This window comes from Nelumbo nucifera, chromosome 1 (genome assembly GCF_055504915.1).
Source record: "Nelumbo nucifera cultivar China Antique chromosome 1, China Antique-T2T, whole genome shotgun sequence".
Taxonomy (NCBI): domain Eukaryota; kingdom Viridiplantae; phylum Streptophyta; class Magnoliopsida; order Proteales; family Nelumbonaceae; genus Nelumbo; species Nelumbo nucifera.
In genome coordinates, this window is record NC_142649.1 from 117,059,652 (window position 1) to 117,074,403 (window position 14,752).

Consider the following 14,752-nt stretch of genomic DNA (forward strand, 5'->3'; position numbering starts at 1 on the left):
TGTCTTTTATCTTTTCTCTTGAGCCATTATTTGTAACAAGAGAGATTGGAACGAAACAGGGGAGTTTGAAAATGAAACAAGGGAGTTTGTTGGCCAAATTTGGCTTTTCTTTGTCAGTTTAATTTTGATTCAAAGACCGATGGATTGCGTCTTTGGAGACTTTGGATCTCCTGCCCTCGTCTGCCCACAACACACTATCCCGTGCATTGGGCATGTCTCCCTGTGCATAATACTATGTAGGAGGAAGAGATATTCTTCATATGTGGCTGCGATGTTATGTGGATAGACATGGGCAGAGTTCTTGTGGGCAGGAGATCCGGGCACGTCATAAAGTCAGTGAAAATTGGACCCTATTTAGCTACTCTGGTCACTGTATCGAGAAACCATTGGAGCTCAATCCGGGTCAAGAAGATGAGTTATATGGGTTGATTTTTCCTAATCAAACCAGATCTGATTAAAGTCTGGTGTGGTGTAAACAAGTCTACACCACTGGTCTAGATCATCTTCTTTGATCAGGCAGACCCCGACCCAATGCTTTAAGTATTTAAATTATATTTAAATATAAATTAAACTATATTTAATTGTAATTGACAGTAATTACATTTTAAATTACCTAAATTATGTTTTAAAAATAATTATATTTTACTTAATAGTAATTACATTTTAAATTTAAACATATTTAAATTAAATTAAAATTATATCTAGATTAAAATTAAATTATAATTAAACTGTAATTGGAAAAATTAAATTTTGTTAAACTATACTTAAATTATGCTTTAAACTATAATTAACATCAATTATCTTCAATAATATTTTAAATTTAAATGTTATCAATAGTTCAACTATAAAGTTTAATTATCAATGATTTAGAATTTAAAAATAATAATAAAATGAAAAAATATTATTTTGAATAAATTATATTTTTCACTATTTAAAAATATATTATTTAAAATAAATTATATTTAAACTATAGTTATACTTAAATTAACATTAATTACAATTTAAACAATAACTAGAGAATGACCCCGTACTAAGTACGGGGCTAGTATTTTTTATAATTTTTATTTTGTTTAAACAAAAAAATGTCTATAATTTATTACTATTTCTTTATTTTTTAAGATTATTTTTATTGTAAAATTTAGTTAATTAATTATTATTGTTATTAATGAGTATTTAACTAATGATTTAATATCATAATAATTATTATAATTAAAATTTTTACTAAATGTAATATTTACTTAATTATTTAATTAAAGTTTTATATTATTTTTAATTAGTAATGGTGATGATTATTCTCTTATATTTTTATTAATATTTAGTATTTAATTACTGAGTATTGTTGTTATAATAGATTTTATAATTACACTAAACTCTGATAATTTACATAACTTTAATGCAAAATCAGTTTTTGAAGTTTACTATTTAGTGATAAAAAGTTAAATTAAAAAAACTAATATGGGTCTTACATCTTTGTAATTGACAATCTGACCTATTTTATTTGAAACCCACTATTAATTTATGTTTTTTTTTAATTTGATTTAAGATATTAAATTAGATCTTACTTGTAAACAATAACCCACTTTATTTGGTATTTACTATTTATCTAATAAATCTATTTTGAGTGATTTATTTTTAAAGTTAAATTAGGTTGCTTCCTAAAAGTTAAATCAAGTTTGTAATTAATACTAGCGGGACCCGTGCGATGCACGGGATTTATTAAACGAAAGATAAATAATAGAAATGGGTCATTTACTAAAATACCCCTATAGTTTTATGGATTTACTAAAATCTACCCTATAGTTAGCATTTTACTAAAACACCACTTATAATTTGCAACGAATTTAATCAATCTTCCATTAGATGATAGTGGAAAATGACAGTGTTGACACTAATGTTCATTTAAATAAATTTAATCAAAAGAAAATAGAAATAAAAATGCCATTCCTACCTTTAATAAGACACGAGCAACCACTCTATTGGCTATATTTGGCCAATTTTGTTTTCTGTATAAAAAGTGTTAAGGGTATTTTTGGAATAAAAAATCATGGGCCTAATAGCAAAATAAATAATCCTTAATGAAAGATTGACTAAGTAAATAAGTTGTAAAATATATGAGATGTTTTAGTAAAATGAAAACTATAAGGTAGGTTTAAGTAAATATATAAAACTATAAGGTGTGTTCTAGTAAAAGACCCTAATAGAAACACATAAGAGTATACAGTTGTTTTATATTTTCAACTTTTTAAATAATTAATAATTATTCATATTTTATATACTAATTTTAATAAATTTCTTATAATACAAAAATAACAATAATTAATTTCAGTTAGGTTTACTCATCAAACTTATGAAATCGACCAACCCGAGTTGGTCGGTTTTCTAGTATTTTAGGCTGGCTTTGGTTAAAAAATTTCCCAGTTCGACTAGACCTGTTCATGGGCCGGGTGGCCCAATGGGCCGGCCCGGTCCGGCCGGGCCCCCGGACGGGCTTGAACAGGCTTTTTGGCCCGCGGGCTTAACCTCGGGACAAAAAGCCCAGTCCGCATAAAATTCGAGCCGAACTCGGGCTTAGCCAAAATAGCCCAGCCCGACCTATAGTTAAACCTAAGTAAAAACCCTATGTGATGTCCATTTGAATAAAATAGATAATGGATAAAAACATCTGAATTAAAAAGGTTGTTGATTCACTTGTAGGCCCATTGTTCATTTAAATAAGGGAAAAAAAACATTTGAATTAAAATAGATAATGTCCATTTGAATAGGGAAAAATTCGAATTTCTTTTATTAGGTCGGGCTTCAGGCTCGGGCTCGGGCTCGGGCCCAAGTTGTAGGCTCGTTGGTCAGGTCGGACTCGGGCTTGGGCCTAACATTTTTCTGTTAATAAAGAGTAAAAGCCCAGCCCGACCCGACCCATGAACAGGTCTAAGTTTGACCAAGTTGGATCAGTTTCACTTTGGCCATTTGTAAACCAACCAAAATCGAACAGCCTAACCATGGATATATATTAATATTTTATGTTTTAAATATATTTTTTAATATGAAAAAGTGATAAATTTCCCATATTTCTTAGTCTAAAATGTTTTATTTCATAAATCTAATTTTTAAATTTATTTTTTAATAATTGCATTGTAATTTTTAAAATTAAATTTAACTTTTTAGTTTAAATCTTTTGAACCAACTAGCCTTTTGTAAAAACGGACCTAAACCAATACAACTTGAATGAATCGAATTTCACAAAAGGTCAGTTGGTTTTAGTTGTCCAACTCACCAACCTGACCAGGTCAATTTGGTTGGCCAAGTAGCCTACGACCAGACTGAACCAACTCATGAATACTCATAATTTTAGCTAAATTAATAGTTTTATCTTCGATAAACAACAATAGTTTAATCTCCAATAATTATTGAAAACTTATAGCGAAAATACACAATTATTGAAAATATATTGGTAATGAAAAAATACAATAAGTACTAAAAATATATTAACTTAGTCAATAAATAGTATAATCTCAAATAATAGTTTAATTTCTAATAAATATTAATTAATTAATAAGTTATAACAAAAATACAATAAGTACAATAAATTAAATTTAAAAAAATTCAACAGTAGTAGTTTAATCTCTAATAATTATTGAAAGTTTTCTGTTAAATAACAAAACAAAATAAATTTATACATAATCATTGAAATTACATCTATCACAAAAAATAATGAATAATTACAAAAATACAATAAATATTAATTTTAGTATATATAATTATATAATAAATATAGATTAAGAGTTCAAAATTATTATTAATAAATATTAATTTTTTGAAAGTTATTTTCTCGAATTATTACTTGATATAAGTGAAATTAGTTTAATTTTTTTTGAAAGTTATTTTCTCAAAATATTAAATTATTATTAATTTCAATATTATGTTATAATTATTTTTCTATTTTCAGATTTTTTTAAATTTATTACATAATTTCTTTATTTTAACTATTTAAAATTTAGTTATGCTAAATATTTTGTTATTTAAATACTTAAATAATATGTAAAATATTTATTATTTCTTGAATATGTAAAATATTATTTTAACATAATTTCGTGATATATTTTGTAAAAATATAAAATTATGTTTTGTGTTTTAATAAATATTTTAAAGGTATTATATAATTTTGTTAGAATATTTAAATAATTCTTAACTTTTTCAATCAAAACTTTATTTAGATAGATATAGATAAAAAGTAGGGGGACGATAAATAGGAATTAGAGATAATTTAGGAGAGAAACTCTCTACTAAATTAGCTAGAGATAATTTTGGAGATAAATAGACATTAGAGATAATTTAGTAGATAAATAGGAATTAGTGATAATTTTGGAGAAAGTGTGGGAGGTAGTTTAGGAGAAATTTTAAGAGAATAGATTATATAGGTTCTTGGAATATGCATCTCATTGGTTGTTTCAAAAATGATATGGAATAAAAAATAAAAATTCAAAAAAAGGAGAAAATTTCTTGACCGCTTTGTTTTAATATATATATATATATATAGATTAATAGTAATTATATTTTTAATTTAAATATTATCAATGTTCAACTATAAGGTTTAATTATCAATGAATTGTAATTTAAAAACAAACTATAAAATGACAAAATAATTATATTATTTTGAATGAGTAATAATTTATATTTAAAATTTAAAATAAATTATATTTAAATTAAAATTTTATAATTAAATTAATAGAAAATATATTTAAGCCGTAATTATATTAAAATTTAACACTAATTGTATTTAAAATTATTGTTGAATATCAGTAATTGTTGTGTTTAGTAGTATTTATTTAAGTAGTTCTCATAATTAAATAACTAACAATAAAATAAACTTAAATTATTGGTGAAAATTCCTAAATTAGTGGATGGTAAAGTGAGGTTCCTAATAAAAGGGAGAGCATGTAGAGGTGGCAAGTTGAGACAGTTAGGAAAGGCACAAGGGAGAGACACTAGGATCATAGGGCTGGGGAAGGGGAGAAAGGAGAGGCCATATGACATGGCCATTTTTATTTTAATATATAGTAATAGATTATTATTGATGATGACTAAAAACAATCAATAACTTAATGTTATTTTCCTTCAATTATTTATGAGTACATTATTATCATAAATTATAAGTAACTCCCTAAATTTATTAGAGTTTACTAAAAATTACTGGAATTTACTAGATATTGCCAAAACTTAGCTGTAATAAACAGGAATTACAGAAAAAATACTAGATTTTACTAGAAATTACCAAAATTTACTAAAAATTAGTAGAAACTAGCTGTAATTAACAGAAATTATTTGTAAACAATCAAAAGATATCAAAAAGTAAAAAAAAAAGTATCAGGAATTACTAGAAATTATCTTTAATTACCAGAAGTTAATTGTAAATTATCAAAAACTACTAGAAATTAAAAAAGTTACCAAAATTAACCAGATTTCACCAGAATTAACCATGAATTGACAAAATTTACCCAAAATTATCTATAATTATAAGTAATTAAGTATAAGTAAATAATGAAAATATAGAAAAAATTGCCACAATTAATAATAATTTTGCAGTAATTATAATTTTCAGCAAGTTTTGAATTGATTTGAACTGATTCTAATTCAATTTTGATTAACAAAGCCCGTGCATCTCATGGTTCCTGATTAGTATTAGTATTATATGTTAATAAAAAATTTCATATATTACATATGACCATCTTTTGACTTGAAGGTGGGGAATGGAGGCTAATGATCGCATGGTCGAATTGGTGTCAATCATGGCATCCCTCCCACAGTGAATAGTGGTGCAAATTCAGCGACCAGCGACGGGATCGGAAATACAAGGTATATAGCCTCTGACAAAGGCATGATTATATGGACTGATGTCTAACATCAAACATGGAGAGAGTGAGAGTCTATGGATAGTATATATTGTCAAATTCCCTTTAAAAAATAAAATAAATAAAGGGATAAGTGGAATATTATCCACTTCAGAGATCTGAAATTGTAGTCTCTTCCTAGTCTATTAGGAGTCCTCTTATAAATCGCATCCTGCCTGTGAATTTGAAATCAATCAACTGGCAGGATTCAGTTCACCCCTAGAAATTTTAACTCCACCCTATGGGTGGACTGAACTATAAAAACCCCTAAAATAAAAGCACAAGTTGTCAAATGAACCAAATTGGATGTTAAAGAAAGTATGTAAATTAACCTCAGCCCTCAATAATAGCATTATCAAAACCAACCCAGCTTCCATAAAAAGAATCATTAGACGAAAATGGCCCTAATTAAGTCAATGCCATCTAGAGATGGGCTTTACTTTAATTTGTTCCTCCTATAGTCGGATGAAAGTGTCCAACCCCTTCTTGATTTTCATATCTAAACCCTAACCCCTTAAACTCTAACCCTATATCATAAAATTAACGTGTAAAATGCAGTTGGTGGAATGCATATCCTCCAAGATGGCGATTTCTAGGTTCAACTAGAACAACCCATTTTAAGGAGGGCTAGAGTTGTCCCTATCACCCTTCAATCAGGTTCCCTTTCTATTCTCCCTTTGAAAAAAAAGAAAAGAAAAGAAGAAGAAAAAGAAGAGATTGCATAAATAAAATGACAAGGTATCAACAAGCTAGGTGGTAAGGTCTCTTGTTAGTCGTAGTGGAGACTTTGGATCGGATCGAATCCACCTACACTTAGGTTGACTATTTTCTAATGCTACCCCTATTATTTTTGACAATTGATTAGCACATGTGACATCACGTGACATATAATTTTTTTAAAACCCCATTTTACCCTTCGCCTCTGTCCCGCCCCCTCTCCCTTCTTCTTCTTCTTCTTCTTCTTCTTCTTCTTCTTCTTCTTCTTTCAGCAACAACAAACCAAGCTGGCTCGATCCTTAACCAGCAGCGGTGATAACCTCCGACCCCTCTACCTCCCTCCCTCCTTTCGTTCTCTCTCCCCTAATTTAGCACCGCTGCTCGTTGCAGTAGCGGACCCTGGCCTTCACCTCCGGCCGGCCCCTCTCATTCCCTGCTTCAACACAAACTCCCTCTCGGAAGTTGTAGCAGCAAACGACAAACCAGATCTCATATCCCACCTACGATCCCACCTAAGATCCAACAAGCCTACAAAGCCACTTAGTTTCCAAACACCTATGCAACCAGCATAGCTCAGTCATCGTTCTAGACACCTATTGCCAGGCACCGCTCTTCCCAATGGAAAAGGGTATTTTGGGATCAAAAAGCTCTCTCTCTCTATTTCTCTTCTTCTTCTTCTCCTTTGTTCTCTCTCCCTTGTGTACTCCCTACAAGAACTAGAAGTGTCGAGATTGGAATACCTTTGGCCAATACCTAAAGAACCATAGGCTTCCACTGTAACTCTCCAGGGGCAACGGCGCCCATGTGTTAGAATTCCTGAGGCATCTCGACCAATTTGGGAAGACCAAAGTCCACACCCAAATGTGCCCCTTCTTCGGCCACTCAGAATCCCCTTGCACTGTGTCCATGCTTAAGGGTGTCAATAGACCGGTTTTGGATTGAACCCTATCCAATCTAAAATCAATTTAGACGGATTGGACGAATCAACAAGACATATTGGATTGGACTAATCTGGTTCAAAATATTTATTAGATTGGATTGGACTTGGTCTGTCCATAACAAATTTATATTGAATTGGGTTGGATTAAGCCAATATCTCCTCCATTGATATAAGATAAGAACATATGTGTCAATGGACCAGGTTTGGGTTGAAACCAATCTAAATCAAAATGAATTTGAACAGATTAGACGGTCCAAACATTGAATTGGATCAGTCCAAATTGATCAAAAATATTCATTTGATTGAATTGGACCTGGTCCATTTATAATGGATTCACATTATACTGATTCGGATTGGACCAAATCCAGTCCAATTGACACCCCTATCCATGCCCACTCTGTTAGGCTTGGGCAAGCCTCAATGCTCTCATCGGACGTCTTTGACCTGCCTTTGAGGAGAACGGTGGGAAGCCAGAAGACAATCCATTTGGTGCCCGAGCAACGAGGCTCTACTTACCTGAGGTTCGTGAGTTGCAGACCAAGGCAAGGGGGATCAAGTATGAGAAGAAGAAGCGGAAGTGCCCGCAACAGAGGAGAAGAAAAAGCCAGTTCTGGGTTGCGATGTCCATGCCCAATTCTGAGTATCTCTCACATCTGAGTATCTTTCAGACCTCAAAATTTGGGTTTCTGGCAGAACCGAGAAATTCGAATTCTGGAACTACTCAGGGATCTCCAACCTCTCCTCGCCAATCTTGGGAAGCTTCTTCTATGCAACAGGGGCTTTCTTTGCCTTCTTCTCTTCTACTAGCTTTTTCTTCTCATCGTCACACCACCGTCCGAAAATTCCAACAAAAACGTCACAGGTGAAGGTGATGGTGCTCTGTCTCTATTCTTACACGTAAATTGAACTTTAGGGAAAAACGGACATTCCATCCCTTCCATCAATATATATTTAACCACAATAATACTTTTCAGAAACAATAAGAATAGTGATAGACAATATTCAAACAATAGGAATATACTTGATAAAAATAATTTAAGAAATTTTCCCTATAAAAAAGGTTGCATAAATGAACCAATATTCCAGTTTCATGGAAAAGAGAGATTTCAGGTTTGTTGGTACTAACAAAGAACTGATGTACAAATAAGATATGATTGGAAGACAAGGCTAAGACTTATCATGGATTCATTTTTATCATGCATTGAAAATATGTATATATTTTTTTTTCTCTTTCAGATCAAACAAAAAAGTTAATATGAATATAATGTACAAACAAAATTAGTACTTGCTTAAAAAAATAAATAAACAATTAATGTTATCTAAAGGTAGTAAAAACAACTTAGGGTTTAAAAGAAAATGAAGTTTAGGTAAATAGTCTATGCTCACCTGGGAAACTAAGATGCAGTTTAGATAAAGAATAATATTGGTTCAGATAGTTGAGCAAAGCAAGTTATTATGTCGATATCCTCGTATCCTAAGAATTAAAGGAGCATCACTTTAGTAAGCCTAGGATTATAATAATCTGTTACAACTTGCATTGTAGGCATTTTCCTTTTCACTGCTATAGATTGTTCATCACACCAAAAGCTAATACTGGGTTTCTAGGGTACGTGGCGTCAGAAAGGATGATCGGGCTGTGCTTTTCTCACTAAAGTCATAATCGTACAGTCTTGATTTTCCAAATTAAAGCAGCTTGAGACTTTGTAACGTTGACCCTCTAAAGGGCCACCGGGCTACCTCCATTTACTACTTTTACTTTTGTTATCACTTATCGCATAGTACTTTTGTTATCACTTATCGGGTATACATGGCATGCATAGCTTCGAGTCATGAAGCTAAATAAATTAATGATATAACAGGCCTCTTTATCTGTGTTTTTAAAATCGGATCAGACTAGATTGTCAGATCAGAAAAACCATGAACTCTTATTTTATTGATTCAGTTTTACTCAAAAATCATTTTTTTGGCCAAAAATTATTGATTTGGTCAACTAAATATTGATGTAGATGGTTGAATTGTTAACTTAAACAATAATTTTTAGTTTTCTTTTAATTTTTTTTTTTATATTTGTCAAAACGGATCGTTCGTTCGAATCATTTAACTTAGGAACTGGTCCTCAAAATGGTTCCCTGTTTGATCCCGTTTTAAAAACCTTGCTCCTTATCAATTCGTTTAATTTTGACCAAGCAAAATATTTGCATTCTCTCTCTCTCTTTTTGGAGGTGAGGGGAGGGCGATGGGCTATGGCTGGGCAGTGAGCTTAGTAGCTTACTCTTATTCTTATACTGCTAAGTTGCTTTAGAAGATCATCTCCTTTAAAAAAAAAAATTAAGACTCTAAAAAACCTAAACAGAACTTTCCAATGCCACCATTAAATAATTAACAATAACAGAGTACCCATAACTATACATGTCTCCAACAGAGAAGTATGTCTATACATCAAGCAATTTTTTTAGCCAAAGAATCAAAGACTGATCATGCAAGGTTCTAAGAGAGCTGGTCAACAATGATCCCAAAGTCTGGATTGATCGTGGATAGACCCTCACAAGTCTATCACATTTAACTAATCATGTTATTATAATCCAAGTACTATGCATTATTTTTGAGCTACTTCCATTTTCATATTTTATCTTTTAGTCTTATTCCTGTTTGCATTTTTACCAAAACAATTAATAACAATAAAAATAAAGCCCCATAGAAAGAATAAATTTTGGCGTTTATAAGCTGTATCTCAATCTTCTAAAATTAGTATATCAAAAGAATATATGTGAATATGGAGTGCCTGTGCATCAGCTTTTGGGTAGGGCAGTCGTCCAAAGTCGAGTCTTGACCTTGATGAACAAGACTATCGTAGTCTGCAAAAACATCGATATCGTAGATTCAAAATCAATTTGGTGAGCTGTGATATTGAAATTACGTACGATCTTCTACTGAAAAAATAAAGGGAACAAACAAATAAAAATCTGTGGTGCTATTGCACTTGTTATATTTGCTTTAATTTCGTTTTCTTTTCATGGGAGTTGTTTGTTATTTCAATTTATAAGAGTTTTCTAACAGATAACAGGGACGTCCAATGGAGAAGGAAATGGACGGGGCAACCAACTAGTTGTTGGAGGGCCTGCTTGAGATTCCTCGCGTAAATCCCCTCTGTTTCCAAGCAAGACCGAAAATTACTACTTTACCCCTTGTTTGTCTCTAAAACTACAACAGTACTATATGCCACCTAACTCCTATGTTCTACATTATTACTATACTTATTGTCAGTGAGATTCTTTTGAAAGTATTTTATGCATTCTCCAAACAATATGTTTTTGACTTTTTTTTCTTTAATATATAAGATAAGATGTTGGTAGGAGCGGCATGCAAATTATTAATATTCGCTTGTTTCAAATTTAAAAATGAAGGTGGGGGTGGGGGTGGGGGGGGGGAGAGTTTTTAGCTAAAATAAATATTTGAGTTATATATTGCTTTGCTCCCTTTACAATATATAAAAATCAAAATCTTTTTTCCTTTACCATTTAATTTTAACAAAATAGACATGAATAGACCTGTTTATGGGTCATTTGGGCTTTAGCTTTTTTTGTCAAATTTGAATTGAATCGACCCAAAGCCCAAGTTCAAAACAGTGTAAATCTGAACCTGAAGCCCCGGCCTTTGAACAAATCTACATATGAGGAGCAGTAAACAAAACTTTTACTACAAAACGGGTGGGAATAATAGAGAAAATATTTCAGATTTGAAAAACTTATTTACATCTATTAATTTATGTTGAAATAAGTGCAGCCAAAGCAATATTAAAAAAAAAAAGCAACTGAATAATAAAATAAGGTAAGCAGAAAAAGATGTTAAGAGGGTTTATCAATAAGTTGCAACCTATCATTCCATACCTACAGGAACGGCCAATGGCGGAGATGGTTGGCAATTACAGTTTTATTAGTAAAATAGCACATGGGTGGCAATCTTGTAATTCAATCGCAAACAAAGGGTGTATCGGTATATCACATGGCATTGTAAATAACACAAAAAACATGGCAATTTACATGCTTTATGACCCTTTTGTCTTGAAGGAAAGGAAATGATGAATCAAAAAAAGTGAAGGACACTTGTATATCTGCAACTGGTTTAATTACTTGTATGTTAGCCATAATAATAATAATAAATAATAATCCATCTCTCAAATCATCCAACCACTACGACCAAACCCCTCCTAAATATCATTTAAAATAATAATTAAGAAATAAGTTGTCGTCTTTCCAAAGGAGAAGCTTAATTTACACGTAGATTTATATATATAGCTCCTTGTAGGGGCACTGGCAGCTTGCTAAGGCGTTTAATTGAAGAACTTGTGGTCTTCAAGATGATGAAGGCCGCTTCTTTAAAAGCTTTAGTCATAAGAATCAACCTGGTTTTCCTTGCTTTCTTTTTGCTCATTTATGTCACCCTTCTTCTCAGGCCATCTCCTTCAGGCTATCATGAGAGTCCGGCATTGGTGGCTGGATGCTCCTTGCGCGAGTGCCATCACAAGAAGGTAAGGTGAGTAACTTTGGGAGTCTAGCTAGATGAAGAGAGACAGAGAGAGATACACACTTTTTAATTAATTCTTCATTGAAATATATCCATTAGTGATCGATATTCACTTGTTTCTTTGTAGGATGATGAGGCTGTCAAGATGAAGGCAGTCTTAGAGGAGACCATTTTGCAGCAGAAGATGAAGCTGGTGAGAAGACAGAGGCCTAGTTTCTTCAGTGAACTAGGGAGAGGGATGAAGATTGGATTGGTGAATATGGAAGACGAGGATACAAGTGACTGGGAATCCATTGGGAAGACTACGCCCATCAGCTTCGAACGGGTGTCTCGGTACTTTGAGTGGAAGGATTTGTTCCCGGAGTGGATTGACGAAGAGGAAGATAACGATGGTCCATCGTGTCCGGAGATACCCATGCCGGATTTCATGGCTTTTGCTGAGATGGACATGGTGGTTGCCAAATTGCCGTGCCGGTACCCGGAGCAAGGTTGGGCCAGAGATGTTTTCCGTCTTCAGGTTCATCTAATAGCAGCTAACTTAGCTGCAAAGAAAGGTAAGAGAGATGGCGGAATGCGAACGAAAGTGGTATTCTTGAGCTCATGTAGGCCGATGATGGAGCTGTTTCGATGCGATGATCTGGTGAAGCAGGAGGGTGAGTGGTGGTGGTACGAGCCGGAGACGGGGAGGCTTGAACAGAAGGTCTCCATGCCTGTTGGTTCCTGTAAATTGGCTTTGCCCTTATGGGGAGAAGGTATTATCTCTACACTATCTATCAAATCAAATACGAAATATTGAACTATCTGCAAAAGATCAAGAATTTAGAAAAACAAAAAAAAAAAACAAAACAAAAAAGAACGCGCCAGATAGGGATCGAACCTACGACATTCTGCTTAGGAAACAGACGCTCTATCCACTGAGCTACAGGCGCTTTTTTATTTGTAAGATTTAAATCTGAAATATAATATGACTTGTTATTGCACAGGCGTAAATGTTAATGAGGTATACAATGTCTCTGAGATCACAACGAAGACCAATGCGAGTGTGAAAAGAGAAGCATATGTGACTGTTCTCCACTCCTCTGAAGCCTATGTGTGTGGTGCCATAACCCTTGCACAGAGTATCATCCGAACAGGCACCAAGCGCGACCTTGTCATATTGCTGGACAAGTCCATTTCCCAACCTATGAGAGACGCCCTTGAAGCAGCTGGATGGAAGATCCGGTTGATCAAGCGAATTCGAAACCCAAGAGCTGAGAAGAACTCGTACAACGAGTACAACTATAGTAAGTTTCGACTATGGCAGCTCACGGATTATGACAAAATCATCTTCATCGACTCAGACATTGTGGTGCTACGTAACCTGGACCTAGTGTTCCATTTCCCGGAGATGTCTGCGACGGGCAACGATGGGTCTATCTTCAATTCCGGCATCATGGCCATTGAGCCGTCCAAGTGCACCTTTCGACTGTTGATGGAGCAACGAAAGGAGATAGTGTCCTACAATGGAGGTGACCAAGGTTTCCTTAACGAGGTGTTTGTGTGGTGGCATCGGTTGCCAAGAAGAGTAAATTTCCTGAAGAATTTCTGGGCTAATACAACGGCCGAGGCAAGCATGAAGAACCAACTATTTGGCGCAGACCCCCCCAAGGTCTATGCCATTCATTTCCTTGGGCTAAAGCCCTGGCACTGTTATAGGGACTACGATTGCAACTGGAACATCGGTGACCAGCGAGTCTACGCCAGCGATATTGCGCACGCCAGGTGGTGGAAGATCCATGACGCCATGGACGAGAGCTTGCAGCACTTTTGCAGGCTCACACCGCAGCGAAAGATTGAATTGGACTGGGATAGTAAGATGGCTGGAAAGATGGACTTACCAGATGGGCATTGGAGGATCAACATTTCGGATCCCAGACGGCACATGCTCTTATATAATTAATCAATAACACTTGGTTTAATTGGTTCTATTAATTCCCTCTCTCTCTCTCTCTCTCTCTTTTTTTTTATATTTACATTGATCAGATGGATAGAGACATTTAAATTATGTGTGAATAGTGAATACAGATTACAGAGAATTGAAGAGAACAGATCGAGGACACTCCACCTCATTACTTGTATCCATAATTGCACATTGTTGTTCCAAACATTAAAAAATTCTTTTGATGGGGGCACAAGACTTGGTAGATCATTCATTGAGTAATTAATATTTCCATTGATATATATCAAATGTTTGGGAAACTCCAGCTGAGGGTTTACCGGGTGTGTCTGTTTCTTTAGTCAGGTATCTGGGTTGGGGCCATGAGCACACAATCTCAATCCCTATCCCAACGAAACTTAAACCGGGTCAGCCAACCCTGGACCCGAAAAATCTGGCTAGGTAACATATCATATCCTAGTTTTATTCTTCTCTCTAAGCTACCTTCTCAAATGAAGTGATTGCGAAGGGTCTGGCCGCTGTATGATGAATCAGATAGGAAATAGGAACCCAGCCCAAGCCCAATTTAAAGTTGAAACAACCCCCAAACTGAGGGGAAAAAAAGAAAATATCGAGTAGGTTGGCAAGTCGGAGTCAAGAAATGACACCACCGATGTGGATGGCAGTTGGATCTACAAAAACTAGTGACTTAATTAAAAGCAAGTAGTAGGATTTTAAAAAAAGCGAGGAAGGTAAACGACTGTTTAAGAAATC

General features: G+C 33.7%; 1 protein-coding gene and 1 non-coding gene across 3 annotated transcripts; one reads left to right on the plus strand and one right to left on the minus strand.

The window, feature by feature from the left end:
* Positions 1-11,844: 11,844 nt before the first annotated feature.
* On the plus strand, positions 11,845-14,248 carry LOC104601797 (UDP-glucuronate:xylan alpha-glucuronosyltransferase 2-like). 2 transcript variants are annotated; one of them, XM_010265269.3, is made up of 3 exons: positions 11,845-12,067; positions 12,191-12,815; positions 13,047-14,248. In XM_010265269.3, the coding sequence occupies exons 1-3, from the start codon at positions 11,897-11,899 to the stop codon at positions 14,000-14,002; spliced, it is 1,752 nt and encodes a 583-aa protein (XP_010263571.1). In that variant the 5' UTR covers positions 11,845-11,896; the 3' UTR covers positions 14,003-14,248. The 2 variants fall into 2 exon arrangements, with proteins under 2 accessions (XP_010263571.1, XP_010263572.1); XM_010265270.2 differs by having other exon boundaries at positions 11,856-12,072.
* TRNAR-CCU (transfer RNA arginine (anticodon CCU)) lies at positions 12,920-12,992 on the minus strand. The gene has a single exon. It is a non-coding gene; the product is annotated as a tRNA-Arg (tRNA).
* Positions 14,249-14,752: the final 504 nt, after the last annotated feature.

Excerpts from the sequence above, each read along its gene's own strand:
- LOC104601797 (XM_010265269.3), top strand. The coding sequence starts at position 11,897 with ATGATGAAGGCCGCTTCTTTAAAAGCTTTAGTCATAAGAATCAACCTG. Across the intron at positions 12,068-12,190 it reads GCGAGTGCCATCACAAGAAG|GATGATGAGGCTGTCAAGAT; the intron begins GTAAGGTGAGTA and ends GTTTCTTTGTAG. Across the intron at positions 12,816-13,046 it reads TTTGCCCTTATGGGGAGAAG|GCGTAAATGTTAATGAGGTA; the intron begins GTATTATCTCTA and ends GTTATTGCACAG.